This window comes from Lepidochelys olivacea (assembly GCF_965140295.1).
Source record: "Lepidochelys olivacea isolate rLepOli2 genome assembly, chromosome: 14".
NCBI classification, from domain to species: domain Eukaryota; kingdom Metazoa; phylum Chordata; order Testudines; family Cheloniidae; genus Lepidochelys; species Lepidochelys olivacea.
This window is the reverse complement of record NC_140424.1, coordinates 37,026,302-37,042,941: the sequence shown is the minus strand read 5'-3', so window position 1 is coordinate 37,042,941 and position 16,640 is coordinate 37,026,302. Positions and strand designations below refer to the sequence as shown.

The window sequence follows — 16,640 nt, the reverse complement described above, 5'->3', positions numbered from 1 at the left end:
CGGCGGGGAAGGATGCGTGGCGGAAAGGTAAACGCCGAGATAGAGCAGTGGACCCGCACTCCACCGGATGGTCTGAAGTGCGGGTGGGAGGGAGCTCACCTGCCGCCAGTCCCCCACCGCCAAGCCAGAGCTCTTGACCCAGTTGACTCGGGCAGAGGAGGCTGCCGAATAGATGGCTTGGCATGCCTCCACTCGCGCCAGGTCGTCCGGGTCCTGGACCACGAGGAGTACGTCATCGGCGTACGCCGACAGGACCAGCCGCAGCTCCGGCTCCCGCAGCACCAACCCTGTCATCCTCCTGTGGAGGAGACAGAGGAAAGGCTCGATTGCCAGAGCATACAACTGGCCCGAGAGGGGGCACCCCTGCCGCACTCCTCGCCCGAAGCTGACCGGTTCACTCTGGGTCCAGTTGAGCCTAACCAAACACTCTGCGGAGGCATACAGCACCCGGAGAAAACTCACAAACTGAGGTCCAAATCCAAACGCCTGCAGAGTGCTCAGGAGGTACCCATGGTCTACTCTATCGAACGCCTTCTCCTGATCAAGAGACAGGAGGGCGAACGATAGACCATCTCTCCGCCCGAGTTCCAAAAGGTGTCGGACTAGAAAGAGGTTGTCAAAAATGCTGCGACCCGGGACAGTATAGGTCTGGTCTGGGTGGACCACGTCCGCCATCACGGACCCTAGCCGCAGCGAGATTGCTTTCGCTACGATTTTGTAATCCGTGCTAAGGAGTGAGACGGGACGCCAGTTTCGTAGATCGCGGAGGTCCCCCTTCTTCGGTAGCAAAGCGAGCACCGCTCGCCTGCATGACATAGGGAGGACCCCACTCTGCAAGGACTCAGCCCAGATGGTGACTAGGTCTGGGCCGAGAATGTCCCAGAACGCGCGGTAAAACTCCACGGTCAGCCCGTCCATGCCTGGAGATTTATTGGTGGGCATGCGACGGAGGGCTTCCGAGAACTCGGCCAGCGTGAGAGGCAGCTCTAGTCGGTCTCGGTCGCCCACGCTGACCGTTGGGAGTTCCTCCCAGAGCACCTCGCAAGCGTCAGGATCGGTCAGGTCCGGGGAGAAAAGGCTTGTGTAGAAGTCACGGGCCCTCCCACACATCTCCTCCGGATCCGTGAGGGGGGTGCCGTCTTCCGCAAGAAGGCAGGTGACGTGTTTCTTGGCCCCCCTCGTTTTCTCCAGGGCATAGAAGAAGCGGGAGCCGCGGTCCATCTCCCGAAGGAGGCGGATGCGGGATCGAACGAAGGCACCTCGGGCCTGGTGGTCCTCAAGGGCCCGGAGCTCCTCCCGCTTCTCCCGGCACGCTCCGCAGAGGGACGGGTCCTCGGGATCGGCGGCCAGGCGCCTCTCCATCTCTAAGACCTCCCGTTCCAGCTGCTCTATCGCCGCATTTCGCCATCGGCTGGTGCCCCGGGTGTAGTCACGGCAGAAGAGCTTGACGCGCACCTTCCCGAGATCCCACCATCGCCGCACCGAGGGAAAGGCACGCCACTGCTCTCGCCAGGCCAGCCAAAACTCCCGGAAGGACATCACAAAGCTCTCGTCCTCCAACAGGCTGTTATTAAAGTGCCAATAGGCCGGCCCCGGTCTCTCTGCACGGAGGGAAACCGTTACAGCGACTAAATAATGATCGGAGAATGGGGCCGGCCGAATGGCGGAGGAGTGGGCCTGTGAAAGATGGAAACGGGATAAATAAATACGGTCCAACCGAGAGTGGTGTGACCGATGGGCCTCCACCCGGACAAAGGTGAACGTGGAGGTGTCATCTGGGTGATGGTCACGCCAGACGTCCACTAGGGAGTGATGGTTGACTATCCCTTGGAGAATATTCGCAGCGGCTGGACTCGGTTCGGCCCCTGAGCGGTCCCGTTCCTCGAGGGTGGTGTTAAAGTCCCCTCCCAGGACCAGGCACTCGTGCGAATTCAGGGTGCCAAGAAAGTCGGACACCTGCTGATAAAATTGTGGCCGCCTGGAGCTCATTTGCGGGGCATAGATGTTAACAAGATTAACCACAAGCCCCTCCATACGGACTCGAAGGTGCAGCACGTGGCCCGGCACGGCCTCATTAACCCCTAGCACCTCAGGCCGTAGGTTGGGGGAGAATAGGGTTGCCACTCCAGCCTGCCAGGTCGCAAAGTGGCTAAAGTATACCCCGTCCCCCTACTCCAGCCGCCACCTGTCCTCGGCGGCCGGGTCCGTATGGGTCTCCTGCAGGAAAACTACAGAGTACCTCCCCTCCCGAAGGTAAGAGAGCACCTGGGACCTGCGGAGAGCCATCCTGCAGCCCCTGGTATTCAGGGTCGCAATAATAAGAGGCGTCATACGGAGGGCTGGGGGGGTGGGGGTCTCGTATTGGCGGGGGGGTTCAGGGCCCCCGGCGGGTTGCACAGCAACCCATGACCCATCCCGTGGGTGAGTAGATCGTGTCGGAAGCTGCGGGCTCGCTTGTAGGCCGCAGCACCGCGCTTTCCTTGCCCCCTGCCCTCCTTTATAAGGGCCCTTGTGGCCTGGAGGAGTTGATCAAAGTCCCCCCATAGCCGAAGAGCCAGCTGTGCCCTATCGCGGGCGCCACGGAAGTGCTCTAGGAACTTCCGTAGCGCATGCCGCAGCTCATGGGGGGGTGGGGTTACAATTCCCGAGGTATTCCCTGATGGGCCTCTTAATACAGCCTCGTGGTCCGCTAAAGCAGGTAGACAGGGTGCAGACCACCGACGGGGCGTCTGACAGGCTGGGGTTATTAAATTCATTTCACGCCTTGGGGTGGAGGGGGATGGCAGGGGAAAAATTGCCACTCCTAATGGGTCGCGACTAGAAAGTGCAAAGACTTTTCCCTGGGGGGAGTCTGCAAAAGGCGGAAAGGAAATAACCCCAGGGGCGGCATTAACATTGCAGGAGGAGGGACCTTGGGCAGGGGCAGGGGTGGGGGCAGGGGCAGGGGTAAGGCTCTGGGGTTCAGGAGGCGAGCAGCTAAAGGAAAGTGCCTCCTGAGCAGAGTCAAGGGTTAAGGGGTAAGGGGAGGGGCTCCCAATAATGCTAGGTGCTGGCTCCATGGTGGTCTTAGCGGTCATGGCATCAGGTGGTGGACCGCCTCCTGCAGGGTGCTCACCCGGGAAGGCAAATAGGGGGAGGGAGCATGGGGAAAGGGAGGCTGGGGTAAGGCTGCCCAGCTCGAGGCCAGCCGGCAGCAAATCATCCCCTCCCTGGGTGACCGGGGTCAAATCTAGGGCCTCAATCTCCGCATACACGGAGGAGAGGCCAACTCCTGCCACCTCGGGGGCCTCTCCTCTAGGGCCCGCCTCAACGGCCGCCTCGGGGTCCGCAGGGGGTTCGGGTAGCGTCCAGGCAGAAGGGGTGTCCTCAGAAGTCTCGGAGGGGAGGGTCTCCCGTGGAGGGGGGATTCTGTCCTCCAATGCCAGTCCGTCTTCCCCTCCCGACACCGGCGGATGGATCTCGCTCGCGGCCGTGGCGGGAGGCTCGATAGCAGTGCCTCCTTTCCTGGTCTTCCGGGGGGCTTCCGCGTCGGGTGGATGCAGCGGAGCTCGAGCCTTCCGCTTGCCTCACTTCCCCTGGACTAGGGTCCAGCCCTCCATAGCATCATCTGGGGGCTGGTTAGCAGGGGTCGTGTCGGGGGGCGGAGGCGACGGTTTAGGGGTTCGGGGAGGTAGCGGTGGGGCAACATGAGGGTTGGGGGCTTCTCCTTGGGGAGGGCCCTCTCTTGTACCCGATAATATCCTTGCCACACCCTCCTCCATGGGCTCTATTGGGTTGGTACTAGCAAGGGTGGAAACCCCTTGCTTGCCTGGGCATTGTAGGGAAGGTAGCTCTTGGGCCCGGACGGGAGCAGCGATGGGTCGAGTAGGAGGAGGGTTGGTTTCAGGTACTGGGCAGCCAGGGGCGTCGGCAGCGACGGGGCCGATGTCCTGCCGGGTCTCGGGGGTTTCGGGTGCCCCTCCCCCCCGAGCCAAAGGGCAGTCTCTGCGGACATGCCCCGCTGAACGGCAGAGGTAGCACCGGGCCTCTCCGGTAGAATAAAAGACCCGATAGCGGGCTCCCTCATAGGGGACTAGAAAGGACCCCTCAAGCGCCTCTCCGTCACGCGCCCCTGCCGGTGGTAGGAGCTGCACTTGCCGGCGGAACGAAAAAATGTGACGGAGGGTGGGGTCCTTGCAGCCCAACGGGAGAGGGCTGATGACAGAAACAAGTTTCCCCAGGGTGGAAAGAGCGGGTAACAGGGCAGCATTGGGTAAGAAGGGAGGAACGGAGGTAAGGACGAGGCGAACGCCCAGGCCTTCTAACGGTTCTAGGGGGACAAACACCCCCCCCCCACCGTCAGGCCCCTCTCCACCGCCTCCTGGGCGGCATCCTCCGAGGCTAAGAAGAAAACGACCTTCCCATACATCTTGGAGGCCGCCACAATAGCCGTGGGTCCTACCACCTTCGCCAACGCCTGCACGTATGTCTCCACGTGGGGCGAGGCGGGCACCAGGAGGCAACGGACGCCGTGCTTCCTGGTCAAGGTGGGGAAAGGGCCTCGGCCGCTGGTGATGGTGGCGGAGGCAGGGGGGGGCGAGATGACGAGGCGGCAGGCAGCGGGGAGCCCGCTGCCGCCCGGGCATACGTCCTGGGGGCCGGGGGAGGGACAATCGCAGAGCTGGTGGAGGGAAACGCTGGGAGGGGCGCCACGGATGATGACGAGGCCGCAGCGGTGGGGGCAGCCCCTGCCATGGAGGGCTCAGTGGTTTTAGCGGGGCCCTTTCCTTTCCACCCGCCCTGGCCCTTCCGGCGAACCGGGGGGGGGGGTTTCCTAGAATCTGGGGGGGGGGGGGGTGGGTGCAGCAGCAGCAGCAATCACCCTGGTGCCTCCTGCTACCGGTGCCCCAGCAGGGGGGGTGGCAAGTACCTTAACAATAGTAGTAGGGGGGGACCTTGGGGGTCGGGCAGGGGTGGTGGTGGGGAAGGGACAACTAATTTTATTGAAGCAGTCTCGCCCCTCTCGTTCCCCGCCATTGTGAGCAGGGAGAGACAGGGAGACACCGGAAGGAGGAGGGGGGAGGGGAGAAGGCGGAATAGCCCCTCCTTCCACTGGCTGCGGACGGGAAGGGAAAAAATGCTGAGGGGGGGGGACTGGGAGGAGGGGGGGGAACAAAATCGGGGTCCAGTAAAAGGGGCAAGTTGTGGGATAAGCAATCCGGGGGGGGGTGCAGACCCACACACGTTTGTCCAAAGAGTCTCAGTTGGTCGGTTGTTAGGTCCGGTCCGGAAGGCAAAGTTCAAAGCAAACAGCTGGATCCGAAGGGAGATTGCAGGTTGCCAGCAGGGACAGACTGCGGGGGGGCCGTGACAGTTGTAATAACGATGGGGGGGTAGGGGCACCGATGAATCGGGGGTGGGGGTCTCCACGCCACACCCCCTGTGCCGCCACAAACGCAAGTAATCACAGTCAAACTCCCCCCCACGAGAGTATAATTCAGAAAGTTACTCAATCTTACGGCCTTCGTCACGATGATTTATATTATTTCTTCTGTCTGCTGAAATCTCCGTCTCCGGCTGTGTTGGCTGTATTCCAAGGCCTCCGGCATGTTAAGAATATTGTAAGGTCCGAGCTGCTGGCAAAACGGCTGGGTCTGGGGGTTTCCACTCCCCCCTCCGGACAGCAAAATCGGCAATCCTCCCCCCGCTCCTCCGGGGGCTCAGCTGAGGCAAATAGCTGCGCCCGAAAGCAGGCGTGGGGGGGGGGATGGCTGGCGAAGGACGTAGACGGAAAAAAAACACAAAAAATGAAAAGAAAAAACAAAAAAGCGTCTGGCCCGGTCGGGGGGGGGGGACTAAGGCAGGTGCAAAAAGTAAGAAAAATCCGGGCCAGGGGGCTTTAGGAAAGAACAGAAAGCAGATAGCTGAGGAGCAAGCAAAAGACGTTCCGTTTCCTAACAGGGAAGGTTCCAGAACAATCAGGAACCTTCTGGAGACAATTAAGACAGGCTGATTAGAACACTTGCAGCCAATCAAGAAGCTGCTAAAATCAATTAAGGCAGGCTAATCAAGGCACCTGGGTTTTAAAAAGGAGCTCACTTCAATTTGTGGTGTGCGTGTGAGGAGCTGGGAGCAAGAGGCATTAGAAGCTGAGAGTGAGAATGTGGACTGTTGGAGGACTGAGGAGTACCAAGCATTATCAGACACCAGGAGGAAGGTCCTATGGTGAGGATAAAGAAGGTGCTGGGAGGAGGTCATGGGGAAGTAGCCCAGGGAGTTGTAGCTGTCACACAGCTGTTCCAGGAGGCCCTCTAGACAGCTCCATTCCTCAGGGCCCTGGGCTGGAACCCGGAGTAGAGGGCAGGGCCGGGTTCCCCCAAAATCCTCCCAACTCCTGGTCAGACACAGAAGGAGTCGATCTGGACTGTGAATTCAGAAAAACGGCCAAGCTGAGGGCAAGCTACAAGGCAAGCAAATTCTCCAATAAGCGCAAGACCCACCAAGGTAGAGCAGGAACTTTGTCACAAAATATATGCATTAAGCACCAATAACATTTTCCATATGTATTATCAGCAATATACATATATATATATACACATACATACACACACAAAGTGTAGTATATATATATATATATATATATATGATAATACATATTATTAATATGAAATATATTTATATGCTAACCAGCTATCATTAGTCAATAGATAGATAGCTCGATAGATCTACTTAACACATTAACTTTACAGCATTCTACTTTGCTTAATGAACTTGCTATCTTGTCTTCTTAGCTCTAACAGGTCAAGGTCTTTATGAATAAAGGACGACAGAAAATCAAACCACAGTGACTGAGTTTATCCTTTTGGGACTTTCAAATGACTCGTGCCTCCAGATGCCACTCTTCCTGGTGTTTTTAGTTATTTACCTAATCACCCTGGTGGGAAACATGTTGGTCGTGCTGGTAATAAAGGCTGATCCTCATCTCCACACACCCATGTACTTCCTGAGCAACTTGTCTTTTCTCGATATATATTACTCCTCAGTCACCGTTCCAAAGATGCTGGAGAACTTCCTGGCAGAGCGGAAGATGATTTCACTCAGTGGCTGCATTGCCCAGATAGTCTTCTTTATTTTCGTGTTTGGAACAGAGATTTTTCTCCTCTCAGCGATGGTATATGATCAATATGCTTCCATGTGCAACAGCACCACTATGAGCCAGCATGTCAGTGTGCAGATGGTGTTGGGTGATTGGATATCTGGTTTCCTGGATTCCTTGGTCAACACGCTTTACCTTACCGGCTTGAGCTTCTGCGGTCCCCATGAGATTAACCATTTCAGCTGCGAACTGTTGCTTCTGCTGCAGCTCTCCTGCACTGACACCTTTGCTAAAGAGATGCTCAGATCAGGGTGAAGGACTAATTGAAATATTTTGCTTATAATTTTCTTCAGAGATGCTTTTAACTCCTTGTTTCTCAGCATAAAGCAGATTCAGCAGCGGAGTCACCACTCAATAAAACACAGCAGCCAGAAGATGATAAAGATGCTGACCTGGGTCTCATTAAATATAATATTAAATTTAGAATGAAATAGTATGAGAAAGTTGAACAAAATACTCCATTTTGATTTCAAAACATGTCAAAATTTTCCTGCCAACAATTGTATCCATCTTGACACATACCTACGAAACACTTCGATTTCAACAAAACATCCTTTTCCAACAGGAAACTGTTCCATCAAAAAAATGTGGATAAATGCTACTGGTTTCAAAACATCCCATTCTAGTCCCTCTCCACTGGCATACTCTCTCTTCCTTCTTTGAAAGTAATCAATATTAGGCAAAAGTAATTTACTCCCTCTTTAATTTAAAGTTAGTATCAGGAGGCCAGAGTTAAATCACTATTGAAGTAGGAAAGAGTTAATGCTATCATTGAGATGTATGGTGTTTAATTTCATTTCCTATATTTTAAAAGTAAAATAAAAGAAAATTTGAGAACTTAAATAAAACTTACTGTGATGCAGTTTGCAGATGACCCCTGATTTATAATGTATTTCCTCCTGCAACTTCAATGTTCTTCTGGTCAATAAGGGAAATGGATTGTTTTGCATTAGAACTGGCCCGCTATCTATTGATCTCTCTCTCTGTTGCTCTCCTCAGATGAGCTGTGTATAGCTGATTGTGGTCTTCACTAGCAGCAAAGGGGGGGTAGCTTTGGGAAAGATATCTATCCACATCCATTCTTTAAGGGCTTTGGGGGACTCATTCCCTGGAGCCCTGCACAACTGAAAAGCATAGGCCCAGAGGCAAAACTGAACTTTTTTGTGCTGTGTGTGTGCTCTAAAATTTCACTAAACTAATGTGAAAACAGAGACACAGGGCAGAATGGCTAGTGCTCATTGGCTGAGCTCAAAACTGGGAGCCAGGGACTCCTGATTTCTAGCCCTGATCATGTTGAAACGATGCATGTGGTTCCTATCCATTGACACTGTGTTCTTACCATTTTTCTAGCCAGGTATTCGACATATCTTTTTTTTTTTTTTTTTTTTTTCAGAATTTTTGTTCTTCAGGAACAAATTTTGACATTTCAATTTTCATTTTGGCTTGGAATGAAAACAAATTTTGAAATGTCAGCATTTCCCAAGGAATGTAAATGCCATGTTTCAACCAGCTCTATTCCCCACCTTGTAGCCTTTAAATTAATTTGGGGTGCAAAATGAACTTGTCACTAATAACCGTTTTATTCTTTAGTGGCTGCTTAGAGATTGATTAAGAAGATGATTGGTGAGACACACAGAGACTATGAGTTTTATTAATACCATAATCTACATAAGCAAACTCACAGAACTAGAAAAACAAGATGAGAATAACAGCTGAATCCACATCATCTATACTCATGAATCCATGGAGCTATGGGTTCTCCTTAAGGTGTGATTAAGCATTAAGGTTGTTACAATCCTGCTATCCCAAGGACCTGCTGAGGTTTGGTATTGAGTCTATTTCCGAGACAATATTTGCTTAAGTCTTGGCCTCTTGCCCATAATTGCCATTCCTGCCATTCATTTTGGGGGTTCCGACAATTCCCACAAACATTTGAGCTGATCGAAGGTTCTTTATACGATGAAATAAATAAATAAATAAAGCCTTTACTGTCCAGACTCTCTATCACAGTTATATATTGCTAAATCTTCTGACCCAAGATTACATATTATTTCTAGCTTTTATTAGGCCTCATGTGGCCTTATGCTAACTATTACTACCACTCGGCTGCAGCTTTCAAAATAAATTTTCATTACGTGTTGTAATGAAAACAAAACCTTTCAAACATGTTCTCAAAATCGAATTGTATCAGGTTTTGGATAAAAAAAAATCAGGTTTTCAGTTCATCTTGCTCTCTCGCTCTCTTTCTTTGCGTGGACGTGACTGAAGAGTCTGCTCCGCCACAGACTTCCTTTTTGACCTAAGGAAAGTCACTTAGGTCTGGATTTTTAAAGGTATTTAGGCACCAAGTAGGATTTTCAAAACATCTAGGCACGTAAAACTCATTGATTTTCCTGGGTGTTAGGCATCTAGAGGCATTTCAAAATCCGACTAGGCACCTAAATACCTTTAGGAATCTGATCCTAAGTTGTTTCATTATCTGCACAGACTGCCAACAAAGGGGGGCCAGTGAATCCCAAATCTGATATTTGTTGTTGGCTCTTTATTTGTTTTTTTTTATGTCAGCTCCTAACTCCTATCATAAAAAGAACCTCTATTTCCCCCACCCCAGCTCATTTCACAGAAGAGCTATGGAACTTCATAAGATAAGTAGCAACTATCACTCACTGATGTTAAAAGTACAGACTGGAAATATTAACAGTACAATAAATCAATGCAATGACCCTAAATCCTCTTTAAAAAATGAAAGACATGTAATGTTTCAAAACATTTTCTCTTTTAGTGACCAATACCCTTCCTCTTTTATCTCCTTGTTTCTCAGCCTTGTAAATGTTTGGAGTCACTTCTGGTGGAACAATGGAAAAGAACACAGAAATGAACACAACAGGTCATGATTCAGAGACAACACGGAACTTGGGTATCATGTGATATAACGAAGCTAAGGAACATAGAAATAATGACCAAATGTGATGGGCAGACGGCAAAGGGTTTATAGTGGCTTACGTAGAAGGAACTCGGAGCAGTAAACACAGATATAGCCTGAGTGCGCAATATGAGGAATTATTTTTGCTTGGTGAAAAATACCCTCCCTATCAATTTTCTCAGCACACTTTTTTGCTCCTTGTTTCTGTTGACCTGATTTTTAGAGGGCTGGTTTATTATGGGCTCTCCAATGATCTGACCAGAAGACAATCAGGTTCTTGTCCTAAAATCAGGCTACAGAATTAAATGTAGAGAGTTCAGTACTTTGTAAGGACCCTGGGTGTGTTTGACAAGAACACTCGTGCTGAGGACAAAGCCAAGCTTTAGAGATTTTGATTAAAATAAAGGAAAAAGTTATCAAAGCTCCAAACCACAGAACCAAAAAGAAATAATACAATTCTAGGGGTACCCGTAGTAACATTCCTTACAAGGCTGTTTAAGCTAGCATCCTCATACCCTTCCTTGGGGACTTGATGATGGGAGACAAAGGACCAGCCTTGACTCTGGCATGCCAAATGAGTCTGATGGTCCAGGTTCCTCAATGCTGAGAAGGTGGCGGTAAGGGTCAGGTGTTGAATAGCTAAGTTATACGTAAAAGTTAAGCTAACAGCTAAAACGAAAAGAACAAAAGGAACTAAAAAGCTCTCTCCACATGGTGGCTTGCCTTCTTATAGGGTCTTGGCACAATATTCATGTCAGTGCCCAGCCTTCCATGCCCAAATCTTATTTCCTCACCCACATAATCTTAGGGTACACTTCCTCTATAGATTAGCATATTCATACATATTAAAAGCATATCCATACATATTAAAGCCAATTATCTCATTCTCAAAACCTGTTACCTTTCGCCTGAACCATTATTTCCATGTTCTTGTGGTGTCTCTTTCGGTTACCGGTATGTCCCAGAATTTTGGTAAACGCATTCATTTCCCCAACGTCTAAAAGGGTAACCAGTAGGCCATTTATCTATGCCAAAGGTTACAAAAACTCATGCTAACTTGTTTAGCTAATCATACAGGATACAGACCTGTAGGTTCTTGCCTTACAGCCCAATATAATGAATTAATATTCTACTGGAATTATTCAGTACAAAAATATAAACCAAAATAATATAAATCAAACCAATAAAGAAAAACAGGATATATAATATAGCAAGCTAGCAGGCTAGTCCTATGGGCTACATTTCCCACTACCCTTAGGCGAGGTCTACATTATAAACTTTTGCGGGTGTAGTAAAGTCCTGTGGGGTGCTAAAGGCCTAGACACATTTGCCAGTGTAGGTTATTTCATTAGTGAAATATGGTAATAGCTTTATTATTCAATATTATTCAAGCTTCAATATTGCTTGAAGAAACATGCAGTTCACAACACTCAGTCCTGGGATATGCAAGGCTACGTTGAAGGGATAATGTCCTGTGAGTGTGTAACCCCACACTCTAAGTGATGGGGTTTGAGAACAAAAGTGTGCCCAAGACGGTGATGGGAAATTAGCACTACCCGAAAAGGTAATTTAATGCATCTCTGCCGTCCTTTTGGCCGCAGAAAGTTAGAGGATGACTTGCCTGGATTTGTAGTCACTGCACATGCTACTGCATTGACATTGGTTTCATGATGCATTTTTAATCAAGGCTATCCTGAGTGGCATTTTCCCCAGGGAACCTTTTCTCTCCTTATTTCTCAGGCTACAAACCACCGGATTCAACAGTGGTGGCCACACAGAGTAAAACATGGCAGCCAGCATGTCCTGATACAGTGAGGACATTGACTTTGGGTCTCATGTAGGTGAACATTGTGGTGTTCAAATAATGGGGAAAAAAAAGATCAGGTGAGGCAGGCAGGTGGAGAAGGCTTTGTACTTGCCCTGTGCAGAAGGGATTCTTAGAATGGTAGAGGAGATGTGAACATAGGACACAACTATTGAAACAATGAAAATTAAACCAAAAAATAAAACACAGACAATAACCAAAATTTCATTAGCTGATGTATCGTAGCAAGAGCTCTTTAGGAGCTGTGGGATACCACAGAAGAACTGCCCAATAACTTTGGAGTGGCAGAACGATAACCTAAAGGTGTTACCAGTGTGCAGCACTGAGTAGAGGACACCTCTGATCCAGCACCCAGATGCCATCTGGGTACACATAGCCTTGTTCATGATCACTCTGTAATGTAGGGGACGGCAGATAGCAATATAGCGATCATACGCCATGACCACTAGAAGAATCATCTCTGCAAAAGCTAAGGTGGGAACCAAAAAGCCTTGGACGACAACCAGAGAGAGAGATCAATCTGGTGTTGATTAAGGAATTGACCATGGATTTAGGGACAGTAACAGAGATGTAGCAGACATCTAGGAAGGACAAGTTTCCAAGGAAGAAGTACATGGGGGTGTGAAGTTGGCAGTTGAGGGCTACAACCATGATGATGAGAAGATTCCCCATCAGGGCTTCCAGTAAATGACTAGAAACACAACAAAATGTAGTATCTGCAGCTCCCGAACGTCAGAGAATCCCAAGAGAAGAAACTCTGTCAGGCTGGTTTGGTTGAACATTTCTTGCCTTGGACACACTCTGTGGAGGGATGGACATGGAAAGAAAGAAGGAGAAAAATTGTTTATATGTATTATGTAGCAGAAAAGATACAGAGGACTGAAGAACTACAAATGGACTCTCCCTTTTTTTGCTTTGCTATGTGGATCTACATTTCTTATTACGGTTAAGAGGAGGTTTTATTTTGAAAGATGACAGTTTAGCAAATGTATCTTTTTATTCAACAGGCTGCCTGCCTGGCTATATTCCAAATAGTATCTGCTGGCTTTACTGACCAAAATGAGTTATCTTATTTATTTTCCTGTTAACCCTGTAGAAGCAACACAGCTATAGGAGAATAGCATGTATAGTATTCTGGCTCATTGATCAGCTTTAGCAAGAGCATTCTTAGCTAAGTTTCAAATACAGGCCCAGTTTTGCCCTCACTTACACCTGAGGTATAACATTGTCTTAAATGCCACACGTACTGACACCTGTACAACCCAGCTGCCTTCACATTCCTCGCTCAGTGACACACCCGCTAATCATTTATTTCACAGTGTACCGCATACAACTCCATTGTCTTTATTTTCTGCCCTCAGTGCCAGCAGTGCAACCCCAGGTTGAGATTTTCAAAGTGGTCAAAGGGGTTTGGACATCCATTTTGCACAATTTGATTAATAATTGATCATCCAAATCCATTAGGTGACTTTGAAAATCTCAGTCTAAATTTTTACAGACGAGGACACACAGATATTCTTCATTGACACATTTCTCTAGAGACATTGTATCCCGCAGCAAGGACTTAGTAGTTTGTCCCTTCACAATTTTTGTCAAAGATTCAGAGACTTAAAGGATGGAAAAATCTATTAAGCCATCTAGCCTATTTTCCTGAGTTCTGTATAAGAGTGCTACCTCTGAGACATTTTTGTGTATCATGTTCAGTGTTGTTTGTGAAATATGAAGCAATAGAATTTCCAATATGTGTTTCATGTGTTTTAACTGGTTACAGCTTCAAGGCCAATTCCTCTGTTACCACCCAACACAGAGAAATTAATGGTCCTCTGAGCAACATAATGTCAGAAATATTTTGGAAACATGGACTGAGTTCAGAGAAGAGCAATAAAAATGAATTTGAAGACTGGATTTATTGATTTAGGATGAAAGTTTAGAATGCTGTAGATCAAATATACAATAAAAATAATGATTTTGAAGGAATGCATTCACATATCTTGTCTTAAATTCAGGTGGCTGCTAAAAGGTATACATTACATTTTATTTGTTCAATTTTGGTCATAATTTCAGAGTTGCTAGTGTAAGCATAAATGTGTACATTTATTTCATTGGCCATTTCTGGTGGTAATGATTCACATTCTTTCAATAATAATGCTGCAAAAATGTAATTTATACATTTTGTATAAGAGTGACATTAATTACTCCAAATAATTAGCCTTAATAATGAGTTAAGAGGAAGTCTACCTTGGATCTTCCTGCAAATAAAACCCTCAGATTAGTCCCACTGAAGGGGACACTGCATTGTACCCTAGTACACTCACCCCCCTACACACACAGCTCTGACCTTGCAGTAAATTGCATGTTACCCCAGCATGTCTGCCACTGTGGGATTAGCATGAATGGGAAGGAAGTCTGTTCCCCTGATCCCCTTTGATGCTACTACGCTTCCTTCTCCCCTCTCCTGGTGCAAGATCTATGCCAAGACCTATGAGTATCTCCCAGTGCTGCCCCTGCCCTTGTCTGTACTATGACTCCAAGGGACTTGGAGGTACTCACTGAAGACCACTATCCATGCTACCCGCCCCTCCATTTAACACCAGCCTCTGGGGCAATGTATCCCACTGCTGCCCCTGCCCTTGTCTGTACTATGACTCCAAGGGACTTGGAGGTACTCACTGAAGACCACTATCCATGCTACCCGCCCCTCCATTTAACACCAGCCTCTGGGGCAATGTATCCCACTGCCTGCTGATGGTCAATTTTGGCATCTGAGTCTCTGCGAGGTGGGGAGACATCGTCCCCAATATCCAGGCCGTCGATTTTGGTAGTGATATCTTGGTGGTGTTCTTGAAGTCATGGGGGAAAAAATAACCAATAGCAGGTCCTAAAAGCAGGTATTGTAGAAGGAATGCCCCCAGAGCAATGTGTCGCTGTAGTGTGAGCACTTAGGGTTGAACATTTTCTTTGGTGAACGTTATTAAGAAAAAAGTGAGAGATTGTCCTGGAATTTGAGAAATGGGTGATTTTTGAACAGTTATGCAGTATGGATCAATGTCTCATTCCTCAAAACTCCCATGGAAATTCAAGGGCAATGGAAATATTACATTCTAGAGTTAGGGACAGATTTTTAAAGATATTTAGATACCTACTGGGATTTTAAAAAGCAAATAGTGCCTACACTCATTGATTTCAATGGGATTTAGGCACCTAGATGTCTCCCTTATTAGAATGGAATCAAAATTACCATGATAGTTTCCAGATGTCAAAGGCATAGTTATCTAAGACCCTTTCACCCTCCACATTAAGACTTAACTGGCATAAGCAAACCAGCACCTGTTGCTCTCTTCAGATGAGCTGCGTACAGCTGACTTTGGCCTTTACTCTCAGTAAAGGGTTGTTGGTGCTGGGGAAGGAGATTTATCCAGGTCTATTTTCCCAGGGACTTAGGGGACATGCTATCTAGAACCCTGTACAGAGCAGGGCCCCAAGCAGAGGCCCCAGGGCAAAAATCTAATTTCTCTGTCCCATAGGTTTCTATAGTTCATCAAAACAAAATGAGAGCAAAGACAGAGAAAAAGGCCGAGAGGATTGAACTCAGCGCTTGCATCCAAAGCATCCTGAGTTATAATCCCAGCCATTGGTAAAATAAATACGTGTTAGCTATCTATTGACAGTGTTCCAAGTATTATCTCTGCTTTTTAACATAGGGATAGTTGGGTAACATGTATGGTCTGTGATATGCAATAAGCCAGACTAGATGAACACATGATTCCCTTCTGGCCTTAAACTCCATGAAACTGTTAAACATGTGTATCCTGTAATCTGAATTCAGTCCCGCTCATTGCTTAGGCCTTGCAGTGGTTGCAAGGCTTGGTTATTAGGGATATTAAATGGGGTGGGATCTGAGTTATGCAGGAAAGAATTTTCTGTAGTATCTGGCTGGTGAATCTTGCCCATATGCTCAGGGTTTAGCTGATCGCTATATTTGGGGTTGGGAAGGAATTTTCCTCCAGGGCAGATTGGAAGAGGCCCTGGAGGTTTTTCACCTTCCTCTGTAGCATGGGGCACGGGTCACTTGCTGGAGGTTTCTCTGCTCCTTGAAATCTTTAAACCACGATTTGAGGACTTCAATAGTTCAGACATGGGTGAGAGGTTTTTTGCAGGACTGGTGGGTGAAATTCTGTGGCCTGCGTTGTGCAGGAGGTCAGACTAGATGATCATAATGGTCCCTTCTGACCTAAATATCTATGAATCTATGAATCTATTTCCTATGCCAAGACCAGGGCAATATTTCAGTCATAGATACTGAAGTGTGAGTCCTTAGAAAGGCTTCAGGCTTTGGTTAGGCCTTGGCATAGCTGCAGGCCTTGGTCAGGGCCCTGAATATATTCAGGTAAGATTAGCCTGTATCATGGAGACATATCTTTGTTAGGCCTTAGCCCTGGTCTACACTAGGACTTTAGGTCAAATTTAGCAGCGTTAAATCAATGTAAACCTGCACCCGTCCACACAATGAAGCCCTTTATTTCGACTTAAAGGGCTCTTAAAATCTATTTCCTTACTCCACCCCTGACAAGTGGATTAGCGCTTAAATCGACGTTGCCGGCTCGAATTTGGGGTACTGTGGACACAATTCGATGGTATTGGCCTCCGGGAGCTATCCCAGAGTGCTCCATTATGACCGCTCTGGACAGCACTCTCAACTCAGATGCACTGGCCAGGTAGACAGGAAAAGAACCGCGAACTTTTGAATCTCATTTCCT

General features: G+C 48.3%; 1 protein-coding gene and 1 pseudogene across 2 annotated transcripts; one reads left to right on the top strand and one right to left on the bottom strand.

Moving 5' to 3' along the window:
* Nucleotides 1–6,859: 6,859 nt before the first annotated feature.
* LOC311530300 (olfactory receptor 8B8-like) lies at nucleotides 6,860–7,390 on the top strand (the record flags this gene model as incomplete). Its single annotated transcript, XM_084646749.1, has 1 exon — nucleotides 6,860–7,390. The coding sequence occupies exon 1, from the start codon at nucleotides 6,872–6,874 to the stop codon at nucleotides 7,388–7,390; it is 519 nt and encodes a 172-aa protein (XP_084502875.1). The 5' UTR covers nucleotides 6,860–6,871.
* Nucleotides 7,391–11,723: 4,333 nt separating this feature from the next.
* On the bottom strand, nucleotides 11,724–12,665 carry LOC311530299 (olfactory receptor 14C36-like; annotated as a pseudogene). The gene has a single exon. The product of its transcript is annotated as an olfactory receptor 14C36-like (transcript).
* Nucleotides 12,666–16,640: the final 3,975 nt, after the last annotated feature.